The following is a 24,834-nucleotide window of genomic DNA, read 5'->3' as shown; positions in this document are numbered from 1 at the left end:
TAAAGAGGAAAATTATTCATGATGGTAGTCATCAAGAAGTAAAGGGTTTCCCAAACAAGCCATTTTCCTTGAATTTATTGCAAAATAAAACCTAAATTGTATTTACAGGTAAAGAAAAAAACAAATGACTGTTAAACAATATAAAAACACTATTAAAACAAGAACCAGAGGTACTTGCACATTTCCCTGCTAGTCCCTGCTCCTGCATCTATGCCACACAGGCGGAGACTTACTAAAACTAAACAATTAAACATTTAAGGAATAGTCTGACATTTTTGTTCTCTTCTTGCTGAGAGTCAGATAATCGATCCCACTTTCGCATCTGTATGATAAAGCTAGAAGCCAGTTAGCTTAGCTTAGCACAAAGGCTGGATTCAAAGGGAAACAACTAGCATGGATCTTATGATAACAAAATCCACCTGCCAGTACCTCTAAAGCTCAATAATTAACACATTATATCTCATTTGTTTAATCCCTATAAAAGCCAAAGTATAAAAAACACAAGTTTTATGGGATTGTGTGCTGGACTATTTCTTGGCTGGAAGCAGTGACCATGGCAACCAGTCTCCAGGAAGTCACTGTATAGATTTAACAGCTTTATTGGTGCTGGTAGGATGATGAAGGATTTGTTACATGGGGACATAGCAGGCTAGCCGTTTCCCATTCTTTCCAATCTTTATGCTAAGCTAAGTTGATCAGCTCCTGGATGTAGCCTTATATTTACTGTACAGATAAATGGAATCAAACTTCTCATCTGTGTCTTGGCAAGAAAGTGTGTCTCCCAAAATGCCAAACTCACAGCGCCAACTCTTGAAGCTTTAGAAATGATTGAGTTCTGACAAACACGCCGTCAAACAAGTCATCAAACTCAGATTCCCTGAGTGTGCTCGAGGCACAGAAGTTCACCTCAGCACAGTCTAGACACACTCGGCGCTGTAACGAGAAATTTAGTAACAGCGGTTCATCGTGCAGTTAGAGCACGCCACGAGGACTACTCTGCTATCGATGGCTGTGGCTCCATGTCAACACCAGACAGCCGGATCGTGTTCATATCGCCTGTGCTCTTGAACGTGTACAGTTCATTGTCCACCATCCTGCGGTCCTGGAAGCCGAGGCTGTCCTGCCGATCGATAGGGGTGCGTGGACGGGGCGGGAGGAAAGACTCGGACGGGTCCAGGAACGTCCTGTTCTCCATCTCAGGCTCGTGGTCCCGTTCTTTGATTGGAGGCAGATCCCCATCAGTGGGGCCAGTAAATGTTTGATAAGAGTCGACCTGCGGGCCCTTGAAGTGGTCCTGCATGCTGTCGGCGTAGGTGGAGTCACCCAGCAGGTGGCCGTACACCATCGTCTCATCTATGGAGTCGTACACGTGGGATTCGTTGTCGGACCGAGTTTTGGTGAAGTGCCTGTCCCCTGGGCGGAAGATATTCCCCTTGCCGATGTAGATGGATGACTCCATGTTCATCCTGCCTTTTTTCTTTTTCCTGTAGTACAGAAAATGAGAAAGAGTCAGAATAAAGACAAATGAATATTATTAAACCAGTTTAAGTCAAAAACATGATACTTTATCCAACCTGCTTTGAAACCAGGGCTCATATTCATTTAAATTAAATATGGAGGCTTAATCAATCAGTTCTTTTCTAATAATTTCATAAAATAATCTAACTATTTAACTATTATTTAACTGAATGTTATTCATTTATTTATTCAGTTATATTTTTGACTTTCAGAACAGCTTAGTTAACCAAATACAACATATAACATACTGGTCAATCTTAAAAAAATCAAAACACATCTTCTCAGTAATGTGTTTTTCAGAAAAAAACTTATTTTTAAGTCATATGAATGTTTATAAATAGTTTTTACGGGGGGCACTTTCTGCTTTATTAGATAGTGACAGTACAGAGTGAGTGGGGCAGAGCAAGAGGGGATGACATTCAGAAAAGTGCCCGAGCTGGATTCAAATCCAGGCCGCTGCGGTGATGATGTTTAACTTTTATTTTTAAGTTTGTTGTTCAGAATCTCTCATTTAACCGCTGACAAGTACAGGTTCAGATGTTGACACAGTTTTTCTGCAGGTGTACTCACTTTGTAATGATGCATATAACAGCCAGCACTGTGAGCAAAAGCAAAAGAGCTCCTGTTATCCCGAGGACGATGGCCAAGTAATCTGTAGAGGCAAAAAGAAGACATGGTAGAATCAACTCAGTTATTTGAGGTAAAGATTTTTTTTTGTGCACATGAAAGGCCTAAATTACTCCTGTTTGCTTACTGGTCTTCTTCTGCAGAATGATTTTGGTCACTACACCAAACTGTCCCTCCTCTGGTACACAGTTGGACATGTTGAGATAGAAACTGTCCTGCACCAACAGCTTGTCCACTGCTGGCTCGTCCTCCCTTTGGCTTAAGATCTCCTCCTGCTGCTCCAGCATCTTCACCTTGATGCTGGTGTGCCTCTTGCTGCATTTGGGCTGGCTGATGTTGACAAACTGCACGTGTGCCTTGTACTGGCTCGGCATGGTGACGATCCAGGACACGGTGGAGGAAGGCCTCATACCGTGAGGCCAGTTGGGGGTGGCCAGCAGGGTCGGAGATGACACCTTTGGCCTGACCCTGTAAATAATGGTCTCTGAGAAGAGATGGAAATTATGCTGAGTGTTGCATCACCCAGCATTCATGGTACAATAGTGCCCCTGTGTGGAACCAAAAAGTAAATGAATGTGCTCGACCACGCAGCAAAATGACTTATTTTAGCAGAACGCAGACTCTCTCACTGAGGATGTGCCTAACAATGGTTTTCTCTTTTAGTCAATTAATCGTTTGTTCTGTAGGATGTCAGAAAAAGTCTTCAAAATGCCTTCTTTATCCAACCTACAAGCCAAAAGCTACTGGATTTACCTTCAAAGATGCCTGAGAAAACCAGCAAATTTGCAAATTTGTACAGATTATATACACACTTTTTGGTATTTTTGCTGGCTTTTTATCTGATGGGCTAATCACTTCAGTAACCACTTCAACTCTAGTTCTTGTTAAATGTTAAAGACCATCATGGCTGTTCAGTGCATTTTTGTTTTTTGGCGTGAGAATCAAATTATCCTTATCTGTCTCATTCACAGTTCCTGATTTCCTACAGTACCCAGAATGCCTGTCAACAAACACTCAGGAGAACAGGCCTGAACTTGTTACATTCAGCTGCTGGTTAATGGAAGTTGCAGAAGTATAACTGACAGTTAATAATGTTAATCTAGATAATCTAAATGTAGCTTATTTAATTAACTAAGATACACTTTGGTGGTTAAATTGCAAGCAGTGCACGTTTTTCTTATTTACTTTTGGGAGACGGAACAAGCTGTAAACACAACATTGACCGTCACCATTTGGAGTTGTGTCCACATTATGGATGTAAGTCCAATATTTACTCTCTTTTATCGCCGTTTTGCTCTGCTTTATCTCCTGAGGGAAATATCTCTCTGCTGTTTCACTGAAAACAACTGTCTGCTGGAAACGACACTGATGAGAGCAGTGAGACTGATGCAGAACAGGTAAAGCTGCAGGCCATGAAATCATGAAAACCGATGAACTAAAACGACGCTGTCTCAGTAGAGGAGGAGGAGTAAGGTGTACGGTGTTCCAGTAATTACTGCAATGCAATGCAACTATGATAACGTGTCTTTGACAGGTCAGAACTCTCTAATGTTGATTAAAACCATAAAAGGAAGGGCAATATAATATAGCTGACATGATTAGTTGATTAATCGATCAGAAACTTAAACATTTCAGTCATTTCTCACAAAAAGGAGAATTTGATGCTGACTTCTGGTTGGTCAAGTAATCAATTAATTAATATGATGATGCCACATTGAAGATACACTAAGTATATATAATGACCACCTTTCACTATTTTCTGCCAAAGTGATTAATCGATTAACAGAGAAAATAATTTGCAGACTAATCACAAATCAAAATAATAAAAAAATAATCCGTATCTGCAGTATATTCATGTTTTACCTGGGATCTCCTGACTGAAGTTGACATTGAGAAAAGGCCCCCTGGTTTTGCTGAAGTCCTGGGCGGTGGCTGTGACGGAGACGTTGGTGTGCGCCTGAATTTTCTGAATGGCTCCATTAAAGCAGAAATCTCCAACAGAAATTCGCTCATCGCTCTCTTCAATGTGCATCGAGACTGACTGATTACACTCCTGGCCGGGCAGGGACTGTCGGAGGCTCCCAGTGGGCGACACCAGATCTATCGTGCTGTCCTGGGGGATGCTGAGGTGCCAGGTGAAGCTGTGGAGGGGCATCGGTAGACAGGAATCCAGCTTGGGCACAGTGAGGAGAGTCGCAGAGCATGACGCCGCAGTCTGACACCCTGTTATTAAAAAGGCACAGAATGAGTTGGAGAATATCGAGTTACCAACTAAAGATACAGCCTGGGCAGCAAAGATCAATATTTTCCAAAAATGCTTATTTATATCATTCTCATATCTGTATGATAAATATGTAGCTACAGCCAGCAGCCGGTTATCTTATTTTAGCTTAGGTTATTTTAGATTAGCATATCTTAGCATAGTTTATCTTAGCTTAGCATAGTTTAGCAGTTTTAGCATATAAACTGGAAACAGGTAAACGGCAGCTCTGTCTAAATGGAAGGAACCTACCAGCACTTTGTAAGTTCACTAATTAACAAGTATATGCTGTTATAATCCTTAAATAAATCCTTAAAATCCTTTTAAAAACTAAAGTGTAAAAAACAATACACTGTGGTTTAAAAATGAGGGTTAAGTGCCGGACTATTTCTTGGTCGGGCGCTGTGACTTCCTGGAGTCTCTGCTGGTTGTCGGCCAACCTCACCGTGACGACAACATCCAGGAAGTCACTGCTAATTCGAGCAATTTAAGTAAATGGATCTTGTTAGCTTCGGATAGAGCAATGCTAGCTGTTCCCCTGTGTTTACAGTCTTTATGTAAGCTAAGCTAGTCATCTCTTGGCAGTAGCTTCATATTTACTGTGGTACTGATCCTCTCAGTTAACTATTAGCAACAAAACTAAAAGCATATCTCCCAAATTATCAAACTATTCCTTTAAGACTCAAATATGCATTACTTTGAGTTTAATATTTCTTTAAACAGGAAACAGTGATCATTGTGAAAAAAAAAATGTGACAAGAAAACAAATAAGCTACAATCATTTTCGTTTTTCATGAACATGCAGAACAAAAACATCTTACCAATATCTTTTCTGGCAGTCAGACGCAAATCTTCACTGGGACAGTCGAGGAAGGAGAGGCTGGCCTTGGTGCCTGCAGCCACGTTTACCTTCTGTTCAACCTTAGAGTTGATGCTTATCTCACAATAGGGATCAGACCCCACTTTCTCTATCTGCAGGGACACTCCTTTGTGTTTGGTCAGATCCACCGTGCACAGAACTAAGAGGGAAAAATAAAGACTTATTTAGTGATCAGAAAGAAAAAACAGACAAAAAGAAATACCACAATTCTAATTTCTGCATATAAAACATACAGTATTGTTTGGGATGAATCAACAAATCAATGAAATTGATAAAATTGGAGTACAAAAATTATTGGCAACAAATTTCCTCATCAATTCCTTGGGTCTGACTTGTTGCACGCTGTGTCGGGGAGCTTGCTACGTCATTTGCCACAAAAAAACCCCCATGTGAAACATGGCGGCCATCTATTGCACGGGAGCGCTTAACATTAAATTCAAGTAAACTATGTAAAACCGATCTTGTCACGTAAGCACCACAGTTAAGAGAGAACAACTGAAACGAAAAGATGTTGGAGCCAAAGACGAAGGGGACTCCACATATGGAAATAAAATGTTTTTTAACCGATTCATCGATTAAGCAAAGTAATAACCAACAGATGAATTAATAATAAAAAAAAGCTTATTAAATTAAATTTTGTATATCAACACCACAGGCTGATGGCCAATCAAAAACTCTGATTTGAGCCATATTTTGATGCAAAAGTCCAAAATGATGGCTTTTTATTGGTAAAGTCATGTATCTTTGAATATCAGTATACACTAATATGCCTCGACAGGCTTGCACATTTCTAGTTATACGTATCAATAAAACTAAATTTAGTTTGCTTAGATCTGTTCAGGAAAACAAAAGGAAGGAGAACATGGAAAAATAGGTTTCCACAGAAGTGAGCTCATCATGTTTTAATACAGTACCTGGATGCCCACTCCTCATTACAGAGACGCTGTAGTTCAAGGCGAGTCCTTGAAGCGTTCTGTTGGTTTCACAGTTTGTCAGCACCATGCTGAAGTCGCCCTGCTGATGCGCCGGCTGGGGATCCGTCAGAGTCAGTTTGGTCGGCCTCTTCCCCTCTTTCTGGTACTTCACGTCCACTTCACCGTTGAGGCACTCTGGAGCTGTGTGATCACGGAAATGCACTGTGTAGTTGTGCATGCCGGGCACCTTGAAGTCCCACTGCATCTGCTGGTTATCAGGGAAACTGTTGGCATAGTTGGCTGTGATGAAGTCCGTGTCTGATACACCTCGTGGTAGGTTGGCTTTGACTATGGCCACCACTAGAGAGAAACAAGGGGAGAATATAGTGGTTTTACATGCAAAGGAGGTCATCTATATCCCTTAAGATACGCCTTTAGAGGTACTACAGTGATTCTGAGCATGGAAGGCAGTAAGTGAAGACAAGACTGTTCTTTTTATATTCAATGATGATAGAAAATGTACACAAAACTCAAAATTTGTAGCTGTTTTTTTTACAATAATAAAAAAGATGAATATTTGTTAAGAGAAACTATGTTTGCTGAAAGTGAAGAACGGTGGATGAACGGTGTGAGCAAAGGTCACAGAACTGTCCACACGAAGGTTGAAAAGATACAAATGAGCTTCCATAAAAATATAACATTGCAATAGCACAGGTGCTGGTCTATGTGCTACTAGACGATAGTAGCGTCTTGCTACATCATTTCTGATGTCTGATGTGTAGCGATGACTTCTAACCTCATGTGGGATGGACCAAACGTTTGGCACAACACAGAGATGAAAACAAACTTGTTAACTTACTTCTGGTCTCAGGTCCAACAGTGAGTTTGAAATCAACAGGATCCAGCTTCCGATCCCCAGGCACCTGTAGAGATACACGTCCTTTGTAGCGGAGCAGGATGGAGGTCACGGTTCCTCTTTTACAAAAGGTACCAACGGTTGCTGGCCCTGTGCGCAGATAAGTAACAAGGGAGTATGTGTGCTCGTCCGGACAGGTCTCCTCGTTGGGGATCTGTCGCATTCCCGGTTCTGGGAAGTCCAGCTGGAAGGCCCGAGTGGCGACGACTTTCAGATCCCAGGTGAAGGTCCGGCTGAAGTCTGGGAACAGCGAGGACTCGGCCTGAACAATGTTACCCGAGCAGGAGGTTTCTGTGCAGTCTTGGATTTGTAGAAAAGAGCGTAAAAGACATTGTGGTTTAGTTTTGTGTTGATGAGGATTCAAACAATTATACCGACAAAGCATGAAAACAAGTCTGAAGAATTAGGATTCATTCATCTGTAAGCTGTTATCAGGAAATCCTAAACGCAGGTGATTATTAAGAAATCTAAAATTATTTAGTGACTAAGTCCATCAAGAAGTCCATTAGTCCATTAAGAAGCCAATTTGATTACATGTTTCTTTTCACCAATAAAAAAAAAGCTTAGGATCGGTGTCAGAAAGGACGTTTCAGGTCATGATATCATATGAAATTCTTATTTTTTTGACCTTCATACCAATTTCTCTGTTGATTTCCACAGTGAAGACGTCCTGAGGCCGAGGACAGGTGAACTCTACTGACGTGTTTCGAGGATCGCGCAGGGAAAGATACTGTGAGCTGCATGTCCGCCTGGGCTCACTTTTGTCACACACACTGCAGTCTGGCTCGACTGTTATCCTGCGGATAGTGATGATGGTGTTGGGGTCAGGGGTCACGGACATCAGTCTGCCGCCTAAAGAGGAAAGCGGTGCAATAAAGATATCAATCAGACCAAAGAGCAAAGACTTCTCAGCAAAATGACTTCTCAAATAAAATGGATGAAAGAGATACTTTTACATTTCAGTTCATTAACCAAGTAAATATTCTTTTAATAGTAAACGACACAATAAAATATATTGTATCGCATAACAGTAATTGCATAAATCATTTTCTGTAATTATGTGACATGTAGTGAAATCTTTTACACACTTTTGGCCATGCTAGCAGCGTAGGTTCCTTTTTAATATTTGATCAGGGGCTAGCTTCCTCTGCATGAGTTAGTTGTTTCTGCAAAAATCTGTCACACTTACAGTTCTTTTTTAATGTTAATACAAGTTGCGTTGGCCCGGTCAAATAAAACTAAAACTAAATCCTTGGAAAGTCATTAAATTTAAGCTTTAGTCACCACACTGCACCCATAGAAAGAGGTTCACGCCATTATGAAAAATAATTGTGTCAGTTACATTTAATGAAGCGTTTTAAAAGGATGTAGCATCAGTTTTCATGAATATGTCTTTGATGCATTGTTCTGTAGACAAACAGCTACTTGTTTTTCCCTCTATTGGGGACAAACTGCAGGAGCAGGCACTTGCCTCTTGGTGCTGCTTTGACACTGAATGCTGCCGAGTCCAGTTGTCCTCCTTTGGGCACATCGACCGTCACAGTCGTCGCTCCAAGCAGATCCAGATGAGGCACCGTCGTACCCTTGCAGTAGCTGTTAGTTATGATCTTTCCGTCACTTTTAGTTGTGCTCACTGTGTACTGGAAGCCATCTTGGCAACTTTCTGTACCAGCCATTTCCTTTAATCCACCAGGGAAGTCCAAAGTTAACACAGTCCTCTCTGGTACACTGATGGCCCAAGTTAGGGATCTTTTAAAGTCCTTGAAGGGGTCAGGATCAACTTCAGCGGCAGCAGGGACACACGAGGTCTTGGTGCATTCTGAGAAACAAAAATAATAAAGGTTTGAATTTAATACAATTTACAGGCATCTTTTCTATTTTGAGTACCACAGAAAAGTAAAAACCCTGAACTTCCAGTATCATGACTATGAAGGACGAAATGACTAATTAATCTATAAAATAAATACATACATTTCCAAATAAATGGTGACATAATTACAGTTTTTTTTATAATTAATATTTTCATTAACTACCCAAATAAATGGTCATTAATCATGACACAAATAAATATGACTCATCTCTACATTTCTACAAATCTGAATACGCTTATTTGTATATTTTTACATTTCATTACAAGTTTTATTTATCTATGTATTTCTACAGTTCTTTATTTCTTTCTATGTTTCTGTTATTTCTGAAAAAAACACATAAATAAATAAAATTAGAGCTTTAGAAATACAGATTATAGAAGTAAATTGGAGAAATACGTATTTGTACATATGTATTATAAAAATGTATTTATTTCATTTAATTTTGCATTTAAAAATCTATTCATGTTTTCTTTACAGCTTCAATTAATTCCATTAACATTTCATTTATTCGTTAAAATATTTATTTAATTCTGTATTTATTTCAGCATTTATTTAGGTAGTTTTTAGTATTTTATTGTATTGATGAAGTCTTTTTTTTGTCTTGCATACTTGAGAATTTAATTTATAGTTAATCCAAAATTGCCTATCCTAAATTCTGATGGCAACTGGAGTAAATTTTGACATGTGGTTCTCACCTATTTTCTTCTCCATCTTCACGCTGTACACGTCCTGAGGTTTTGGGCAGCTGAACTCCAGCGGGAGTTTTTCAGCGTTGATCAGGGTCTTTTCTGTGGGGCTGCAGCCATCAGCAGAGCACACTTCACAGTCTGGTTCTTTGGGATCTCGGCTAACGACCACAGTTGTGCTGGAATCAGTGGTTACAACCATTCTTCTGCCCTCTAAGGGAGGTAAAACAGAGAGAGTGAGAGAGACGCCTGGATTTGCATGCGTACATACCTGATCATGGTGTTGATCGCCTCATGTCATCGCCTTTGGCAATAAAGCAAATACCAATTCGCATATGTACACATTGTTCCCTTATGAAATGTCATATCTAAGTTAGTTAAGTCTCTTGTAATGTGTATATTTGTTTCTGGGACATATTTGTAGTGCAGTCTGATTAAAATAAGTAAATAACTACTAAAGTGAGTGTGTGACTACAGACTTCCAAAAAATCCTTTCTTCACTTTTCACAATTCACTTTCTTACTTAATGGTCCAGCGGAGGCCTGGAACACCACAGATTCGACCTGAGCCTTTGGTTTGACTTGCAGAGACACAACAGCTTCACTGGGCAGGTCAAAACGAGTCACAGAGCCACCTCTACAGTACTGAATCAGGCCCTTGGTGTTTGATTTGGATGTGGCCACCGAATACTGAAATCCATTCGGGCATGGTTGTGATGTCTCCATCAGTCCCTCTCCAAGGATGTCCAGACCCACTACTATCTTCTCGGGTGCTTTCAGCTCCCAGGTGAAGGTTCTGGTAAACTCTGTAAGGATGGAGGATTGAGTTTCCACTGTTGTCGGGCTGCAGGCGTCTTTAGTGCACTCTGGATTAAGATTAAAGACAAGAGGCACAGATTGGTTTAATTTCAGCTCTAGTACAAGGTGCATAATACAAGTCTGTTTATGTTATGATGTGATTAAACAAATGTAGCTTAAAGGTGGGGTCTGAAGGTTAATTGAGAAGCACTTTTTATTGTTGGAATTCTAATAACAGCCCCGCGGCAATCGATAAATGAAATAGTTTGGCATTTAACCATACAACCTGCCTGTCCAACTCACTGCCCATGACCTTACAGTCTGACACAAGGCTAAAGCTACCGAGGTAGTTGCACAAGAATGGCAGAGACAATGCGGCCAAAATTTTAATCACTGCTCAGCAACAGACTGCCATGAGTCACCAGCATGAAGCACAAACACCCACTGAGACGAAGAACGAGAGAGAGAGAGAGCGAGAGCGATGCAATTGTGAAGTGTCTGAACTGCGACAGGCTCTCGTTTCGTGGGCTAACCACTCATCCATGGAGCTAACAGACTCTGAGCTGAGCGAGAAGCAACTCTACGATAAACACAATGACACGGTCAAGACGGCTGTCTTGCTTGTGTTGATGTGATTGCGGCATTTAACAGGGTTGTTTAAGAATATAAAAACTAAGAGAGGCTGTCAGTTAGTTATTAGTTGTTCAAGAACTCATTTTTACTTATTTTGTTATGATTATGTCATTTTCAGGCTTGTGCGCAAAATGTGGCTGGCATTCTCAGAGTAAATCCACACTTGGTCGTGATTGGTTCCCTGAAAACAATTTCAAAAATAACGAGGCCAGTTTGCAACTCTTGAACTGAACGAAGGAGCAGGTGCTGCAGCAGTTTGAGGCAGCCGCTGACCACTTAACTGTGCTGAAAATATCACCAGAGCATCTGTACACTCACCAATGGTGCGAGCGATCGTCACAGTGTACGATTGCTCAATCGGCTGTGTGCAGTTGAAGAGCAGTTTGACCTCGTCCTCAGGCACCAGGGACAGAGAGGAGTGGCAGGATGTCTGAGTGTCATTGACCCCGCTGACTGTACACACAGCACACTGATCCAAAGGCAGCTCAGTGGACACCGTCACTATGGAGCCTTTGTCTGGCCGGACCGTCGTCTGTAGGCATTCTGCGGGAACAGATCAGAGGCAGTTAGCTGCAAATCATCTCAAGATGTTGTTGAATTTTAGTTAGGATGGAAATTAAAACATGGAAACAAGGGAAAATGAGAGAAAGTATCACTGCTGCCAGTGTTTTAACTGCATTAGAGCGTGCTGAGACACATTCCCATATTTGGACTTGAGTCCTTGGATATCGAAACACTCACTCTTACAAGCAGCAACATTCAACCTCATTAAAACATGCTTAGCATTAGCTGTATGATCTTCAAAACTAGAGATGAAACAAACAGGTTGACCGACAGAAAGTCGCTTTAAAGTTTTTACAGAAACTTTCAGCTATGCTGGAAGCATGAATCTGAGGATGGTAGTAAAGGCCAACTATGTTGACGTATCTCAACAACTCTCAGATAGGTTGTCATGAAATTTGGCACAGACATTCATGGATAAATCCTGCTGACTCTGATGATCTCCTGACTTTTCCTCTAGCTCCACCATTAAGGACAAAATCTGCTAAACTAATTACATTTATGGTTTTGCACTGTTCTTAGACAGATGTCACCTTGGGGCCCCCCAAGAGCCTTGATGGGCATTTTTCACTATTTTCTGTCATTTTGCAGACAAAACAATTGAGTCTAAGCAAACAGTTAGTTGCAGCCCTGTTCAAACATTGAAGGGATCAAATGGGTGGATGTTCACACTGAGCAGAACGCTCAGTTAAAAGTGAATCAGTTCAACACTTCAGTCATAATTAGGAGTAACAGAAGCAAAACACAGAAAACAGTCGCTTTGCCGTTGACGCTTGAGCAAACAGAGCGGTACCGGGCACGCCTTTCCCCATGTTCTGCAGTAACAGACCAAAGCAAAGTCATTGACTTCTCATTAACGTGAGTCATTTGATAACTGAGTAAAGAGAGGAACCAGTCTTTAAAAAAACACTAGTAACTGCTATTTCTGCCGCTATGCAGCAAATGACTTTTCAGCAAATTTATTGTAAACTCATCATGTTACGGTTTCATCTGTAATTTTATACATCAGCAGCTGTAAAGCTACATTGCAGCTTTTGATCTCACTTTTGTCCTGTTTTGGTACAAACTCTGGTTCCTGTGCAGTTTGAGCAACTTAAAGCACATTTTTTTCTGTCTGAGTACTTTCATAATAGAGCTGATGATAACTTATTGCATACATATGAGTATCGGTGTATGAGTATCAAGGGATAAACAGTACAGATATGCCAGACTAAGCCTGAGGTCATTTAGAAACAGCATCTATTGGATCTTTGAAACTCTCATACTGGTCATAAAAACCCATTATCAGTTGGGCTAAATGTCATTCTTTCACGCCGCCTCTACTGAAACGACATCAGGAATAAACTTGGGTATCAGAGACACGTGCTACTGAATCATAATACAAGTTTCTGTGGTTTATATTCTATTGACTTTGCTGAAGTAAGCAAATCATAGAAGAAAAAAACGCATACACCCACACCCACAGACATGAACATGTGCATAAACACACGGATACAAACGTAGATATACACATGAACCATCTGCATAAACAAACATTTTCTCCACCAATTCCTGTCTTCCAATCAAATATACTTCTTTATAATCTCTATAAAATCCAGCTTGGCCTAGATTCTATTTTGTTGTCAACGTTAATGCACCTCACACACTGAATTTGATTTATCAGTTGAGCTCGATCTCCTGGAGTCCTCCAGCCTCTTAACAAAACCTTCCCTCCCACAATGTTACATTGGTGTGGGTCACATCTGAAGCTCTAATCTACACCTGGTTTACAGCCTTTCAGTTCACATAATCTCAGATACATTTACTGAACCTTCCTTCAGTGAGCCTGGACTAAAGGGCACTCCCAACGGACATGAATCATAACGTCACTGCAATTCACATTACCGCTGGTGGCAGATTTGTTGCAGCAGATTTAAATGAAAACACTTCCTGTGATGTTGTTTTAAAGAGTGTGTGTGTGTGTATGTGTGTGTGTGTGTGTGTGTGTGTGTAGTAGGCTGCACAAGTTCTCACATACGAAGAAAACCAGGAATTCACAACCTGAACTTGTGAGGACTTGAAAGCACCACATGTGCAGCATTTCCATAAAGTGTTGGCTAGAGGGCTCCGAGTGACAGTTAACTATGGGCGCGTCATTGTCATGGGGTCCAAAACGGTCACATTTAATGGCAAAAGAGAAAACTGTATGATCCTTTCTACGGACACTAGAAAGGAGATCAGATTCACCGGGCTGCTGCTGACTTTCTCCTCGAGAAATGAATCAAGTCAGTGGGAAAAGAAAAAAGCTCTGAGTTTAAATCTGACATAATATCATGAAACGTCCGCCAGATTCATAGTTAAGCAGCAGATTGCTGGTCAATCATTAATGAAGCCATCATGAATTCATGCCTCCATGAAGCTCCATAAAAGCCTCATAAAGCCTCTGAAAATGGAGGCCTTGAAGTCAGGACTGAGGGAGAGCTTCAGCCTTTCATCTCACACTATCCCTCATGTCAACCCATCAGACATAACATTGACTTAACGTCCTCCATTTATCTTTCTTTATTGACACAGGGCCTTAAACGCAGCTCACTTTACCCAGAGTGCTTCACACGGCTGCATCTTTGCATTGGCTTTTGTCTGGGCGCCTTTTACCACAACAGACAGCACGCAGTCCTCAGTTTGTTTGACCCAATTGGCATAAAACTGGAAATGGCGCCACAATTTTAAAGACAAGAAATAATAAAGATAGAGAGGAAATAGGCTACTAAAGTTTGAGCAGACAACAAGACAACATATGCTTCTTGCTAAGGGGGATTACTTATCTCACCTGATGAGTCGAAGACCGTCACAAACAAAAGTCCCAGGAGGGCGCAGGACGCACGGAGCCGCATGTTCACTAAAACAAAATTGTCGATTGTCCAGTTATTTTAAAAATGAGATAAGTTAGAATATATCTCGAACGTGGTAGTATCTCAAAGAGGCAGCTGCATTTTCATTCACTTTACAGCGACAGCGACGTTGACAGCCGCTTCCTGCTCCGCGTTACCTGTGCGCAGCGGAGGGCGTGGACGACAGGTGCGGTTACCTGCCCAAACTTGACGGGCGAGGAGGAGCACGAGCGGGACCCTGCCGCTGTAAACACCGCAGAGCTGATAACATACAGAATAGACTTATGATGAGATGGCACGAGTCCTTATGTGACTTCCCTCACTGTGGCACAATGGCTGCCCTATTTATACACAGCCAAACATGCCAAAGATTGTTGGCACGGTGATGTGCATCCCCAAAATGAGACAGAGGAAGGGCGTGGAAACAGAGCTTAAAGTAGATATTGCTTTATGTTAGAATACTTCAAATTATTTATATTGTTGACCAAAAAACAAACTGATTTTGAATAATTTCAAATGGATTCATGTTTCAGAGATAAACAGCAGGATTTAAGAAGGTGAAATTTAGCCCCTGAAGGAATATTTCTGGTGACAGTTTAGATGTTCCACTTGAAAAATCAAGATGTCAGCTGTTTGTTCTTATGGTGAAATGCTGGTGAAAATGTGATTCCCTGTGTTTGATGTCTGGTGGATAAAACTCCCATGTTGCAGAGGCTCCCTCCTGCCTCCACATGCCTCCTGACACAGACATTCCTGCACAGAAACACACCTGAGGGCATCGCCACAACACTCAACACTCACAACACACACTGAAGTGTCATTTTCACTTCACAGATTCACCCCAATGTTCTTTCTGATCTAAACCCTAGAAATAAAATAAACCCTAAACTGAAATCGCAATATTAAACAACACAGATGAAGGAGTGAGAATGTCTCAATCTTTCTATCTTTGTGAGAAACACACACACACACACACACACACACACACACACACACACTCAGACCTCTGCAGTCAAACACAAGCAACACTGACTTTTTTTGTTGAACCAGTCTGACAGCATTAGGAGTGGGCGGTGAGGTGAATTTAAACAGCCCCACTCAGTCTCAACAAAGGGCCTCAGTAAAGAATCAGCAGCTGTCAGACTCCCCCTTACTCCCTCCCCTCCCCTCCCCTCCCATGTTACAGGCAGACATGTGTTGTGGAGGGTTTCATGGTCAAAGTTTCTTTTCCAAAATGTGTTTAGTGTTTTAGTGTGTTGTAGTGTTTATTGACTGTGGGACAGATAATCACCTTTAACTCTGAGCTACTGATGTTCATGTTGCCATGTTGGAGTTACATTTATGGTGTAATATGCCTGTTACTGTTTTTTTCTTCGTGACAGACTGATGAGGTTGTGAAATGCCTCTAAGTGACTCCTTTATATTTCATCACGTTTGGCATCTTCTCTTTTTTCTTAATTATTTACAGAACTTATACAGTATAAATGAAAATATGAAACATAAAAGGAAAATTTCTGCAGAAATGTGAGGATTCATTTCAAGTGGGTCTGATTCTTGGTCTGGAGTTACAAAGTGACAGACCTGAAGAGTCCACATGAGGGCAGTAACACAAGATAGATGAGCGGAGTCAGCTCATAATGTGCACAAGTGTTTCGTGACGTCAGGGTGGACTGGTTTCACAGCTCAGGGGACTTTGGATACCTTTAACAGGAGACTGTCTTTGTTTTTATTATGTTTTATGTGTTTATTTGTTTTAATCTATTTAAGAATTGTTAGTATTTGTTTCTGAAGACTGATGGCTTTTTATATTCTTTGATATCAGTGAGGGCTGGCATAATTACAGCAGGTTATGTTAATATTCATTCAGCAAAAAATTATTTTATGAGCCTTTATTCAGCTTTAAATTCAATTTAAAAAATAGGGGGATTTTGTAATATGAACTGTAATGACTTGAAATGAGTACATGATTTTAAAAAAACATTTTGTTATGTTTTTGAAACAAAGATTCAGTTCACTTATTGTACATACATAGCATGGAGCTGTTTGGAGCTGTCTCCCCTCCACATGCAGAAACACGACCATGTGAAAGTAGGTCAGAGTCTGAAAGGACCGCCACTCTTCTCATGTATGAACTATCACTCATTGTTACAGAATCACAGTGCTGGAAAGCAGCTGAGCAGATTTACTCCTGTACTGTTCTCCAGTGTAGTTCTTGTACATTCTGTACAAAATGTTATATTATAGTATACAGTTTATTGTAATACTGAGACATTTCCTCTCTGCGCTTCTCAGATGGCCTCATTTAACTGTTTGAGGCCCAATGAGGCTCACATTTTCACAAAAAAGCAAATAATAATCCAAAATCTGTGTAAAACAACTTTTTCTTTTTATCTTAATCTATTTGAATATATTTCAATCTTCTGTTTTACATCATTTTAATCATTTGAAGTCATGTATTTTTTATATTGTCCTTTTTTCAAATATTTTTTTTGGTTTCTTTTGTCTTAATACATTTATATCTTTTTAAAGCACTTTGAACTGACTTGTTGAAAGATAACACACAAGTACATTTCCCACATGAATCATCTCACAACACTTAAAATTTACAATTTGACGCACTGCACTGAGGTTGGAAACCTCTGCACGAACCTTATTGTGTCCAACATCATTAAAATGAGCTCCACACCGACCAGCTACGCTAAAAAAACAGCTAACATGTTAATGTATCAGTAATGGTGACAATGAAATAATGTAATATGTAATGATAGGGATAATTTCTCTGAAGTACTTCAACTTTAGATATTTAGGGATTTTTACTTAATTATGGGATCTGTCTTCCACCAGAGTTTAGTCACATTTTTCACACTATAATACCAATTTCAGTGATAAACTGTAAATGATTTTGATGCAGATCCAGGACCAGCAGTATCTAAATCCTGCCCTTGTGGTGTTCGAACTTGTGCTAAAAGACACCAGTTGGCCTCGCCTGTTGACGCCTGCTCAGCCAGCCACCTTGGAGGAGTCAGGCCTGGGAGGGGGGGTGCTGAAGACTCGTCGCCCCCGGAGAGACCAAAAGCACCGAATGCAACACCCATAAACTCAGATAGCAGCTCCTCTTACAGCTGTCTGCTCTGCACACAAAATTAGACCCCAGACAGTCGTACTGTAGACTCCAGCAGGCCGGACAAAACACTGCAGGAGATGGACCCCAGTTTCAGTTCCAATCTTCACTTTGGTGAGGAAGAAATACACTGAATATTAACTCTCTGACTTTAGATTTTTAATGGTCATATTGCAGCACTCTGTACGCTTAAGGCAGATCAGTTGTCAGCCTTTACAGTGTGCTCTCAGTGACAGAAGAGTGGGTCAGGCTTCACACTAACCAGCTTTTTGTGTTTCATCTTTGTGCTGTGTATTCATGTGTGTGTGTGGTCAGGAAGCTGTACAGGATGCAGGAGAGCGGTGTGCGGTTCAGGGGGCTCAGGGAGAGCCTGCTGGGCGATGGGACGCTTATTCCACGGCTCCTGTTTCACCTGCAGCGCCTGCAGTGAGTCCTCTTGATGTGAAGGTGGATGTTTTGTTTTGGTTCAGCGCCGTGGGGCCAAAATGTCTTTAGTTTATCCCTCAAAAATGCAGCTGATCTGCTTCATCAGAGGGGTGTTTCACGAACGAGGCCCACAACAGCCGGACTTATTGTGACCAGCCTGTATCAGCCGAGCAAACGGAGCCACGATCAGCCTGTTTCATGAAGCTGGTTTGGAGTTAATGTGAGGAAACTGAAAACACAGACCCACTTTAATGATGGACCTTCTTGGTTTCTTTTAGAAATATTAAATATAATCTTCTATAGCAATCAGGTTATTTATTTTTCAGTTTTTTAAATTCTTTATGGTTTTATTGTATCTATATTTCTTTTTATTGGTTATTGTTCGTGTGTATTGTGAACTTTAAACTTTATTCTTTTCAAAATAAAACATCAGCATGTTATCAAATGTCACATTATGAAAAATATTCACCTTGTTTCCCGTTTCATGTGTAGATAAACAGCTCAGCGGCAGGCCGTTTTATACGGTGTCAGGAAGAATCTACTGTGAGGACGATTTTTTGGTAAGAATCTATTTCATACAGTCTACGGAAAGAATATACTATTTTAGCACAGCTTTGCTCACAGTTCAGTGTTGTGCAAACATATGATTTGTGTCCCTGTAACAGGTGAATAATTTTGTTATTCAATGTAGTACTCGGGAGTCCATCCATCCCCAGAAGTGTGCAGCAGCTGTGGGTATTTAATAATGGATATGGTGAGTATCCATCCATTTCCTGTATGTGCATATGAGTATGTATGTACTGCATGCCCTCACCTGCAGAGGAAGCAGCAAAATTAACGATACTACAGCACAAAAATACTCAGTTATAAGTAAAGGTATCAAATATCAAATAAATACATTCTGTGAAGTAAATACAGTAAAAGTAGTAGTAAATGGAAATAGTCAAGCAGAGTACCTCAAAACTGTCCTGAAGCACAGTGGTTGAGTAAATGTACTTTGTTATTTGACACCACTGCCTCCCACGTTGAAGAAGAGCTGATTTTGCACCGTCAGGTCTTGCAGGCCCGTGGGAAGTCCTACCACCCGTCCTGCTTTCGCTGTGTGGTCTGCCGACAGAGCCTGGAGGGGCAGCCCTTCTCTGTGGACTCAGACAGCAGAGTGTACTGCGTCAGCGACTACCACAAGTGAGTTTCTTATGTGGCGACAAAGGGGCCGGGCCCTTTTACTCACACTGCAGACAAAAGATGAAACCAAACCCTGTCAGACAGGCTCCACACGAGAGACATGACACCCAGAGTGACATCACTGTCGAGTTTCTGTGACCTTTTTCTGCAACTTCTTTGTGGTTTCAGGGTCCGAGCTCCCCGCTGTGCTGCCTGCAAAGGGCCAATACTGCCAACTGAGGTGAGCCCAATTCATTGCTCATTCAAAAATAGCACTAATTGACATTTAAATTACCTTTCTGGGAAATTACTGTAACAATTTCCCTCTGTTTGTTGGTTGTTTCAGGGATCTACGGACTCTATTCGAGTGGTATCGTTCAGCAGAAATTACCACGTAGAGTGCTACAGTGGGGAGGTCAACCTAATCTAAGGACAGGAGCAGGCTCACATACACCTGTCTGTGCTATTCTGCTGGTTTTGTTTTGTGATGATTCTGGAGCATTTTACACAATCTTCTCTCTGTAATAAAGTCTCTCCACATAGATCCACACTCGAAGCACGCTGCTCTGTCCTCCCTATTTCTTGTTAGCGTTGTGGTCTGCATGGAATGCTTTAGAAATTAGGTCAGGGTGTCATTTAATGGGTGTCAGACTGGAGACTTGCATTTCCACCTCATACTATGGCGCCATTATTGCACGTTTCAATGCAATGAAAACCTCCTTTCTGTTGTCTTTAAGGTACGTTTTGGTTCATCTTCAAACACCATGAAAACAGCTCCTTGATCCTTGTGTTAATACAGACTAAATTATGTGGATAAAAACATAAATATGTCTAGTCCACAGAGTCTGTGAGAGTCGTATAATGTTAAATTAAAAAAATCTATCCACAAATCTTGCTCCAAAGTATTTTATTCTATCTATTGATATTCTATGTTCTTTTTTTAGCACAACACAGAGAGGAAATGTCTCAGTATTACAATGAACTGTATACTGTACTATATTGCGTACACATTTATTGTATTAATACTAGTTTTACACCTCAGTGTTGTTTTGTCGCCATATTTGTCCTGCATTTTCTTAATGTTTTGGTGAACTTAAGACAATTTTCCTCTCTGGTGGACAGTATATGTGTGTTTTTGCAATATATTCATTCAAAGAAACCTCACTTCATAATGTAATAATACTTCATAATGCGCAATTCTTCACTCTTCACTTTGTTCTTCAATGTGCGGTACCAATGCCACATCTCCCATGTGCAATCTTATCATTTCAGCTTATGTCAATTGTTTATACTGCATGTAGTGCTCATTTATTGTTTTATTGATGCTCTTCTTTTGTTGCCCACTTTTGTTGCAACTATTTCCCCACTCTGGGACTAATAAAAGCTCACCTCATCTCATCTTAATAAATTTGTATACTGTATATTGTAATGTATTCTATTTTATGGAAACAACCGAATGAAATGTGCATGCATTATCATGTTGCCTTGACTTGTAGGGGATGGCGTGTAAGTGAAATGAAACCCTCACATGTCTCCTGTGCTACTTTTGCAGCACAGATATTTATGCACTCTCACCTACTGGTTGTCCCACACAGCAGCGACACCGTGTGTCAGTTTCCGGTACTACAACAGACTCCCGTCCCGGAAGAAACTCCGCTGGAAGTTCCTAAATGAAGATAAATACTGATTGCAATGGCGTCAGTCACGGTACGTGGTTGGGCTCTCTGCACCGTGTCCCTGCTAAACTTTGCGTTTGTTTTCATATCCGGTGCAGACTTAATTCGGTTTGTATCATTTCGAGCCATTTACCATAACATCACGGGGGAGACGACACTCTGTCAAGGTAAGCGTCCGCACGGAAGCTGCAGCTGGAAAGAGACCAGGAGAAGTTAACTAGCTAACTTTGTTGGAGGGGTTATTAGTGAAAAGTAGCTAACATGAAACGGCTTCGGGGCAAGAGACGGTCCATGAGTCAGGTAGGATGTAACAGTGGCTGCACCATATTGGATTTTTTATAATATGAATGAAATTATGGGCTTTTGGTGAGGAAAAAGATCACCGCAACTCAACCAACTTGAATTAGCATAAATGTACCAGTAGTTGGTATGGAAATGAGCACAATAAGCAGAATGATTATGGCTAGTAGTTGTAGCACAGCGCCCGGCTAGCTCAGTCGGTAGAGCATGAGACTCTTAATCTCAGGGTCGTGGGTTCGAGCCCCACGTTGGGCGCAAACGTTTTCCGCCGTCAGCCTTTTATCTTTCCATTTTGTTGGGTCTGTTGTGATGGAGTTTTTCAGTGATTTTGTATTAATTTGTGTAAAATTATCGCCGGAATGCAGGAATAAAGTGAGAACACTAATAAAAGGATAAACTGCTCTGAACAGTGTAACAGTATTCGAGCCCAGAACCCTTCGAACGCTCCGGGTCTAACTCGAACCCTAATGCGTCATCACATTCGAATTCGAGTTGGCGAGGACTAACTCTTAGTTAGAATTACAGTAGAAGAGGTCCGTAGTGTAGCGGAACTCTATTTGGAGTGTCCTGGGTTATGTATCGCTATGTATCGTTTATAGACAACTACATATTTAATACTTGAGTGCAGGCGTGTTCTTAGCGCCTTCATCATGGTGTATCATCAGGACACGGCTGGTCGGCTGCAGAATGCAAAAACCCTGATGTCCTCCCCAAATCACACTTAACGTGTATTTTGTTGTACTGCAGGATAAAGCCAGGCCAAACCAGTGGTTTTAGTTTTAATTTGTGCATTCTGTTGATATAATGTATTGATACTAGGTAACAGTTTACACTGTATGGATGTATGTACTGTAATGAAATCTATTCTGCATTTCTACTGCACATATGCAAATCACTTTTTATTATTGTGTGGCTTGTGCAGCTTGATGATATATATGATATAGAAACTTTAGCTTCACTCTACATGTTAGATTTTATTCATTTGAATTTAAAGACTTAAATAAATGGCAGACACTTGTTGAGTTTGTACAATAAATAACAATAACTATGACAAATTATTTTTCTCATAACTATATTTAATGCTAGATATAAACAGAAGTCATGACAATATTCAAAGTGCAAATGAAACTGGTGATCAGAAATTGAGGTGGCCTTTCTCCTGTTGTTTTCCTTCACCTCAGACTCCATACCGTGGTCGGTAGCCCTGCAGGACAGCTCTGTGCTCAGGTCTCTTGTTGTGGATCTGGGGTTGCTGGCTCTCTTCACCACACAGCACAGCCTGCTTGCCTGGTCACCTGTCAAACAGGCCCTGCAGTCAGTGCTGGGGGCCCTGAACAGGACGGCTTACTGCTTCACCACTGCACTGGCACTGCAGGTACAGCAGCACCGACTCTCAAAGCATGTAAAATGCTGCTCTTATTGCTGTAATGAACAGTAAGTGGATAGGTATGGCAGTTACACTCTTTCCTCCTTTTAGATCCTGATGCGTTGCTGGCAGCCTGTGGTCGGCGCCCCCTGTCTTTGGTCAGTGCGTCATGCACCCTGGAGTATCTGGTTCCCTCTGCTCTGCTTCGCTCTGCACTTCCTCTGCTGGGCGATAATCTGCAGCATCCTCATGATCTTTGATTACCCAGAACTGCTGGGCATCAAGCAGGTAACCAGGGCTTCATTAGCGGGATATATTTAGTCTCTGTGACAGAAAAGAGTTGACGCAAACAAAGAGAGAAGGGGTATGACGTATGATTAAGATCCCCAGGTGGAAGCAAACCTTGGATGTTGTGATATGCTATTCATTTTAACCATTAGGCCACCAGGCGCCCCATTAATTGAAATGTTAAACAGCAAGTGAAAATGGCATTTTGCAAAACAAAAGTTCAATAGTTGCAATTTTTATTCTTTTCTCAACAACTTCAAGGGCTCTGGCTGATCTGCAGTATGATCAGCTGCTCTTTTGTCCTCTCAACAACAACAACATCTGAGAACATAAATCTTGGTGAAAAATAAATTAAAAATATCTGTGAATATTAACAATAATGAGTCTGAGTTACAAAAAACATTTTAGTGTACTGAAGTAGCAATAAAAATTAGACTTTAAAAAAAGAAAATCTATCTGAAATGATCTACAAAATTAACTAAAATAAAATGAAAATATATCGGGCATGTCTTTAGTCTTAGTATTTGTCAATTTAGTTAAATCTGTCAGCACAACAAGTCTGAGGAGGCTTTGGTGCACATGTTTATTGAGACTGAGACGTCTACATGACTGGCTGCCGTCACTAAGTGTTGAGATTATGTTGTAATACCAATTCTGAACTTCTTAAATCAGCCCCTGAAAAATACTCCCCATATCAATGTAAAAACAAATTAGAGCTAATAATGAAACAAAACATTTTTAAACAATAAAAACTAAACTGAAATGAGCAAACACACTCTGGAACTACAATAACTCTGGTGCATACTGTGTGTATGTATTTAAATATGTGTGTACATCTGGGGAGACTTTAAGTTGATGATAATCTAATTACTACCCATCTGTGGTGTGGGTGTCTGTCAGAAATGAACCTCTGACCCCAAATGTTGTGCACCAGACAAATGTCATCAGGCTCAGTTAAAAACATCAAGCAGATAAACATCTCAGTTAATTCAGCAGCTAATTAATTCAACAGCTAAGTCCACATCCTTCTGCATCTTCATCCACGATTAATATTCTAATTTGGATCAAAACAGCAACATATTAAAAAGATCAAATTGGAGTGTGACACTTTAATCTGTGACAGTAATTATGAAAACCGCTAAACAGACTGACTGGTTATCATCTCTCTGGTCCCCCTCTGCTCTCTCAGGTGTATTACGAGTGTCTCGGTCTAGGGGACCCCCTGTCTCAGAAGTCGCCTCGCGCCCAGCGTCTCCTTTCTCACCTCCGCCACCCGGTGTGCCTGGAGCTGGGCGTCGTGCTGTGGCTGCTGCCTGCTTTGTCCCTGGACAGACTCCTGCTGGCGGGGACTCTGTCGGCCTACCTGGCCCTGGCACACTCTCTGGACAAACAGGATTTAGCCTACCTCTGCGGCCAGTTTAACAGCAAGTTGCAGCTCCTGGCCGAGCCACACCGGGGCAGCGCCAACGCTGGCGACCACAAGGAGAAGTGATGTAAAGTGAAGGGAAGCTCTTCTTACTGCTGTGATGTGACTGCTGCCTTCATATTGACCAGATATGTTTTTATCTGCTGTGCTGAGTGAGAACAGAACAAAACTGCTCTGGTCATTTAGTGCTAAGGGAAATTACAACACTTGCCTAGACACTGTATTTTTAAAATGCTTTTTTCACTTGCATTTTAGAAAGGGAGAGTTTTTTTTTTCCACCATTTAATTTAACATTCAACACCTTCTACTTTTGAGTACATATCAGAGTCTAAACATGGCTGGTATTAAATTAAACAGCGGCACTTGTTAAAATCATGAGTCAGTGTAATGTAATGGTTATATTTTTGAGGATATCTCTATACTGTGATTGAATTTAGGTAGAAAATGGATATTATATATCATAATTTACACTTAACAGTAACACCCTCCAAGTTTTTCATTTCTTTTTGCTACAATGAAGTGCTCTGACAACAT

General features: G+C 40.9%; 4 protein-coding genes and 1 non-coding gene across 6 annotated transcripts; 3 read left to right on the top strand and 2 right to left on the bottom strand.

Annotated features, from left to right (window-relative positions):
* Nucleotides 1-801: 801 nt before the first annotated feature.
* On the bottom strand, nt 802-7,963 carry cdcp1b (CUB domain containing protein 1b). The gene is made up of 8 exons (XM_070847060.1): nt 7,752-7,963; nt 7,059-7,415; nt 6,200-6,559; nt 5,227-5,424; nt 4,009-4,368; nt 2,273-2,629; nt 2,089-2,170; nt 802-1,484 (listed from the first exon to the last, which is right to left on the bottom strand). Exons 1-8 carry the CDS (start codon nt 7,954-7,956, stop codon nt 992-994), a joined length of 2,412 nt encoding a protein of 803 aa, XP_070703161.1. The 5' UTR covers nt 7,957-7,963; the 3' UTR covers nt 802-991.
* A 573-nt stretch (nt 7,964-8,536) lies between these two features.
* Nucleotides 8,537-14,688, bottom strand: LOC139215822 (uncharacterized). The gene is made up of 5 exons (XM_070846854.1): nt 14,473-14,688; nt 11,421-11,645; nt 10,196-10,537; nt 9,682-9,885; nt 8,537-8,934 (listed from the first exon to the last, which is right to left on the bottom strand). Exons 1-5 carry the CDS (start codon nt 14,534-14,536, stop codon nt 8,537-8,539), a joined length of 1,233 nt encoding a protein of 410 aa, XP_070702955.1. The 5' UTR covers nt 14,537-14,688.
* Nucleotides 14,689-17,720: 3,032 nt separating this feature from the next.
* On the top strand, nt 17,721-19,754 carry limd1b (LIM domains containing 1b). The gene is made up of 7 exons (XM_070845858.1): nt 17,721-17,768; nt 17,970-18,080; nt 18,573-18,640; nt 18,772-18,834; nt 19,135-19,265; nt 19,434-19,485; nt 19,591-19,754. The coding sequence occupies exons 1-7, from the start codon at nt 17,735-17,737 to the stop codon at nt 19,672-19,674; spliced, it is 543 nt and encodes a 180-aa protein (XP_070701959.1). The 5' UTR covers nt 17,721-17,734; the 3' UTR covers nt 19,675-19,754.
* A 1,119-nt stretch (nt 19,755-20,873) lies between these two features.
* nrm (nurim) lies at nt 20,874-24,525 on the top strand. Of its 2 annotated transcripts, none has more exons than XM_070847001.1 (4): nt 20,874-20,951; nt 22,402-22,595; nt 22,698-22,874; nt 24,064-24,525. In XM_070847001.1, exons 1-4 carry the CDS (start codon nt 20,915-20,917, stop codon nt 24,364-24,366), a joined length of 711 nt encoding a protein of 236 aa, XP_070703102.1. In that variant the 5' UTR covers nt 20,874-20,914; the 3' UTR covers nt 24,367-24,525. The 2 variants fall into 2 exon arrangements, with proteins under 2 accessions (XP_070703102.1, XP_070703101.1); XM_070847000.1 differs by having other exon boundaries at nt 20,937-21,087.
* trnak-cuu (transfer RNA lysine (anticodon CUU)) lies at nt 21,403-21,475 on the top strand. The gene has a single exon. It is a non-coding gene; the product is annotated as a tRNA-Lys (tRNA).
* Nucleotides 24,526-24,834: the final 309 nt, after the last annotated feature.

Source organism: Pempheris klunzingeri, chromosome 16 (assembly GCF_042242105.1).
Source record: "Pempheris klunzingeri isolate RE-2024b chromosome 16, fPemKlu1.hap1, whole genome shotgun sequence".
Classification (NCBI taxonomy): Eukaryota; Metazoa; Chordata; class Actinopteri; order Acropomatiformes; family Pempheridae; genus Pempheris; species Pempheris klunzingeri.
The sequence above is the reverse complement of the archived record's forward strand: the minus strand, read 5'-3'. Positions and strand labels throughout refer to the sequence as shown.

What these genes read in the sequence shown, in the direction of transcription:
- cdcp1b (XM_070847060.1), bottom strand. Translation starts at nt 7,956, where the DNA reads ATGTCCGTGACCCCTGACCCCAACACCATCATCACTATCCGCAGGATA. An exon ending in CATTCTGCAGAAGAAGACCA is followed by an intron (nt 2,171 to 2,272) that starts GTAAGCAAACAG and finishes TTGCCTCTACAG; the next exon opens with ATTACTTGGCCATCGTCCTC. An exon ending in GTTATATGCATCATTACAAA is followed by an intron (nt 1,485 to 2,088) that starts GTGAGTACACCT and finishes TCTGTACTACAG; the next exon opens with GAAAAAGAAAAAAGGCAGGA.
- LOC139215822 (XM_070846854.1), bottom strand. Translation starts at nt 14,536, where the DNA reads ATGCGGCTCCGTGCGTCCTGCGCCCTCCTGGGACTTTTGTTTGTGACG. An exon ending in GACGGTCTTCGACTCATCAG is followed by an intron (nt 11,646 to 14,472) that starts GTGAGATAAGTA and finishes CTGTTCCCGCAG; the next exon opens with AATGCCTACAGACGACGGTC. An exon ending in GAAGATGGAGAAGAAAATAG is followed by an intron (nt 8,935 to 9,681) that starts GTGAGAACCACA and finishes TTTGTTTCTCAG; the next exon opens with AATGCACCAAGACCTCGTGT.
- limd1b (XM_070845858.1), top strand. Translation starts at nt 17,735, where the DNA reads ATGGACCCCAGTTTCAGTTCCAATCTTCACTTTG. An exon ending in ACTGTGAGGACGATTTTTTG is followed by an intron (nt 18,641 to 18,771) that starts GTAAGAATCTAT and finishes TATTCAATGTAG; the next exon opens with TACTCGGGAGTCCATCCATC. An exon ending in TGCGTCAGCGACTACCACAA is followed by an intron (nt 19,266 to 19,433) that starts GTGAGTTTCTTA and finishes TTGTGGTTTCAG; the next exon opens with GGTCCGAGCTCCCCGCTGTG.
- nrm (XM_070847000.1), top strand. Translation starts at nt 20,937, where the DNA reads ATGGCGTCAGTCACGGTACGTGGTTGGGCTCTCTGCACCGTGTCCCTG. An exon ending in GGAGACGACACTCTGTCAAG is followed by an intron (nt 21,088 to 22,401) that starts GTAAGCGTCCGC and finishes CCTTCACCTCAG; the next exon opens with ACTCCATACCGTGGTCGGTA. An exon ending in AACTGCTGGGCATCAAGCAG is followed by an intron (nt 22,875 to 24,063) that starts GTAACCAGGGCT and finishes CTGCTCTCTCAG; the next exon opens with GTGTATTACGAGTGTCTCGG.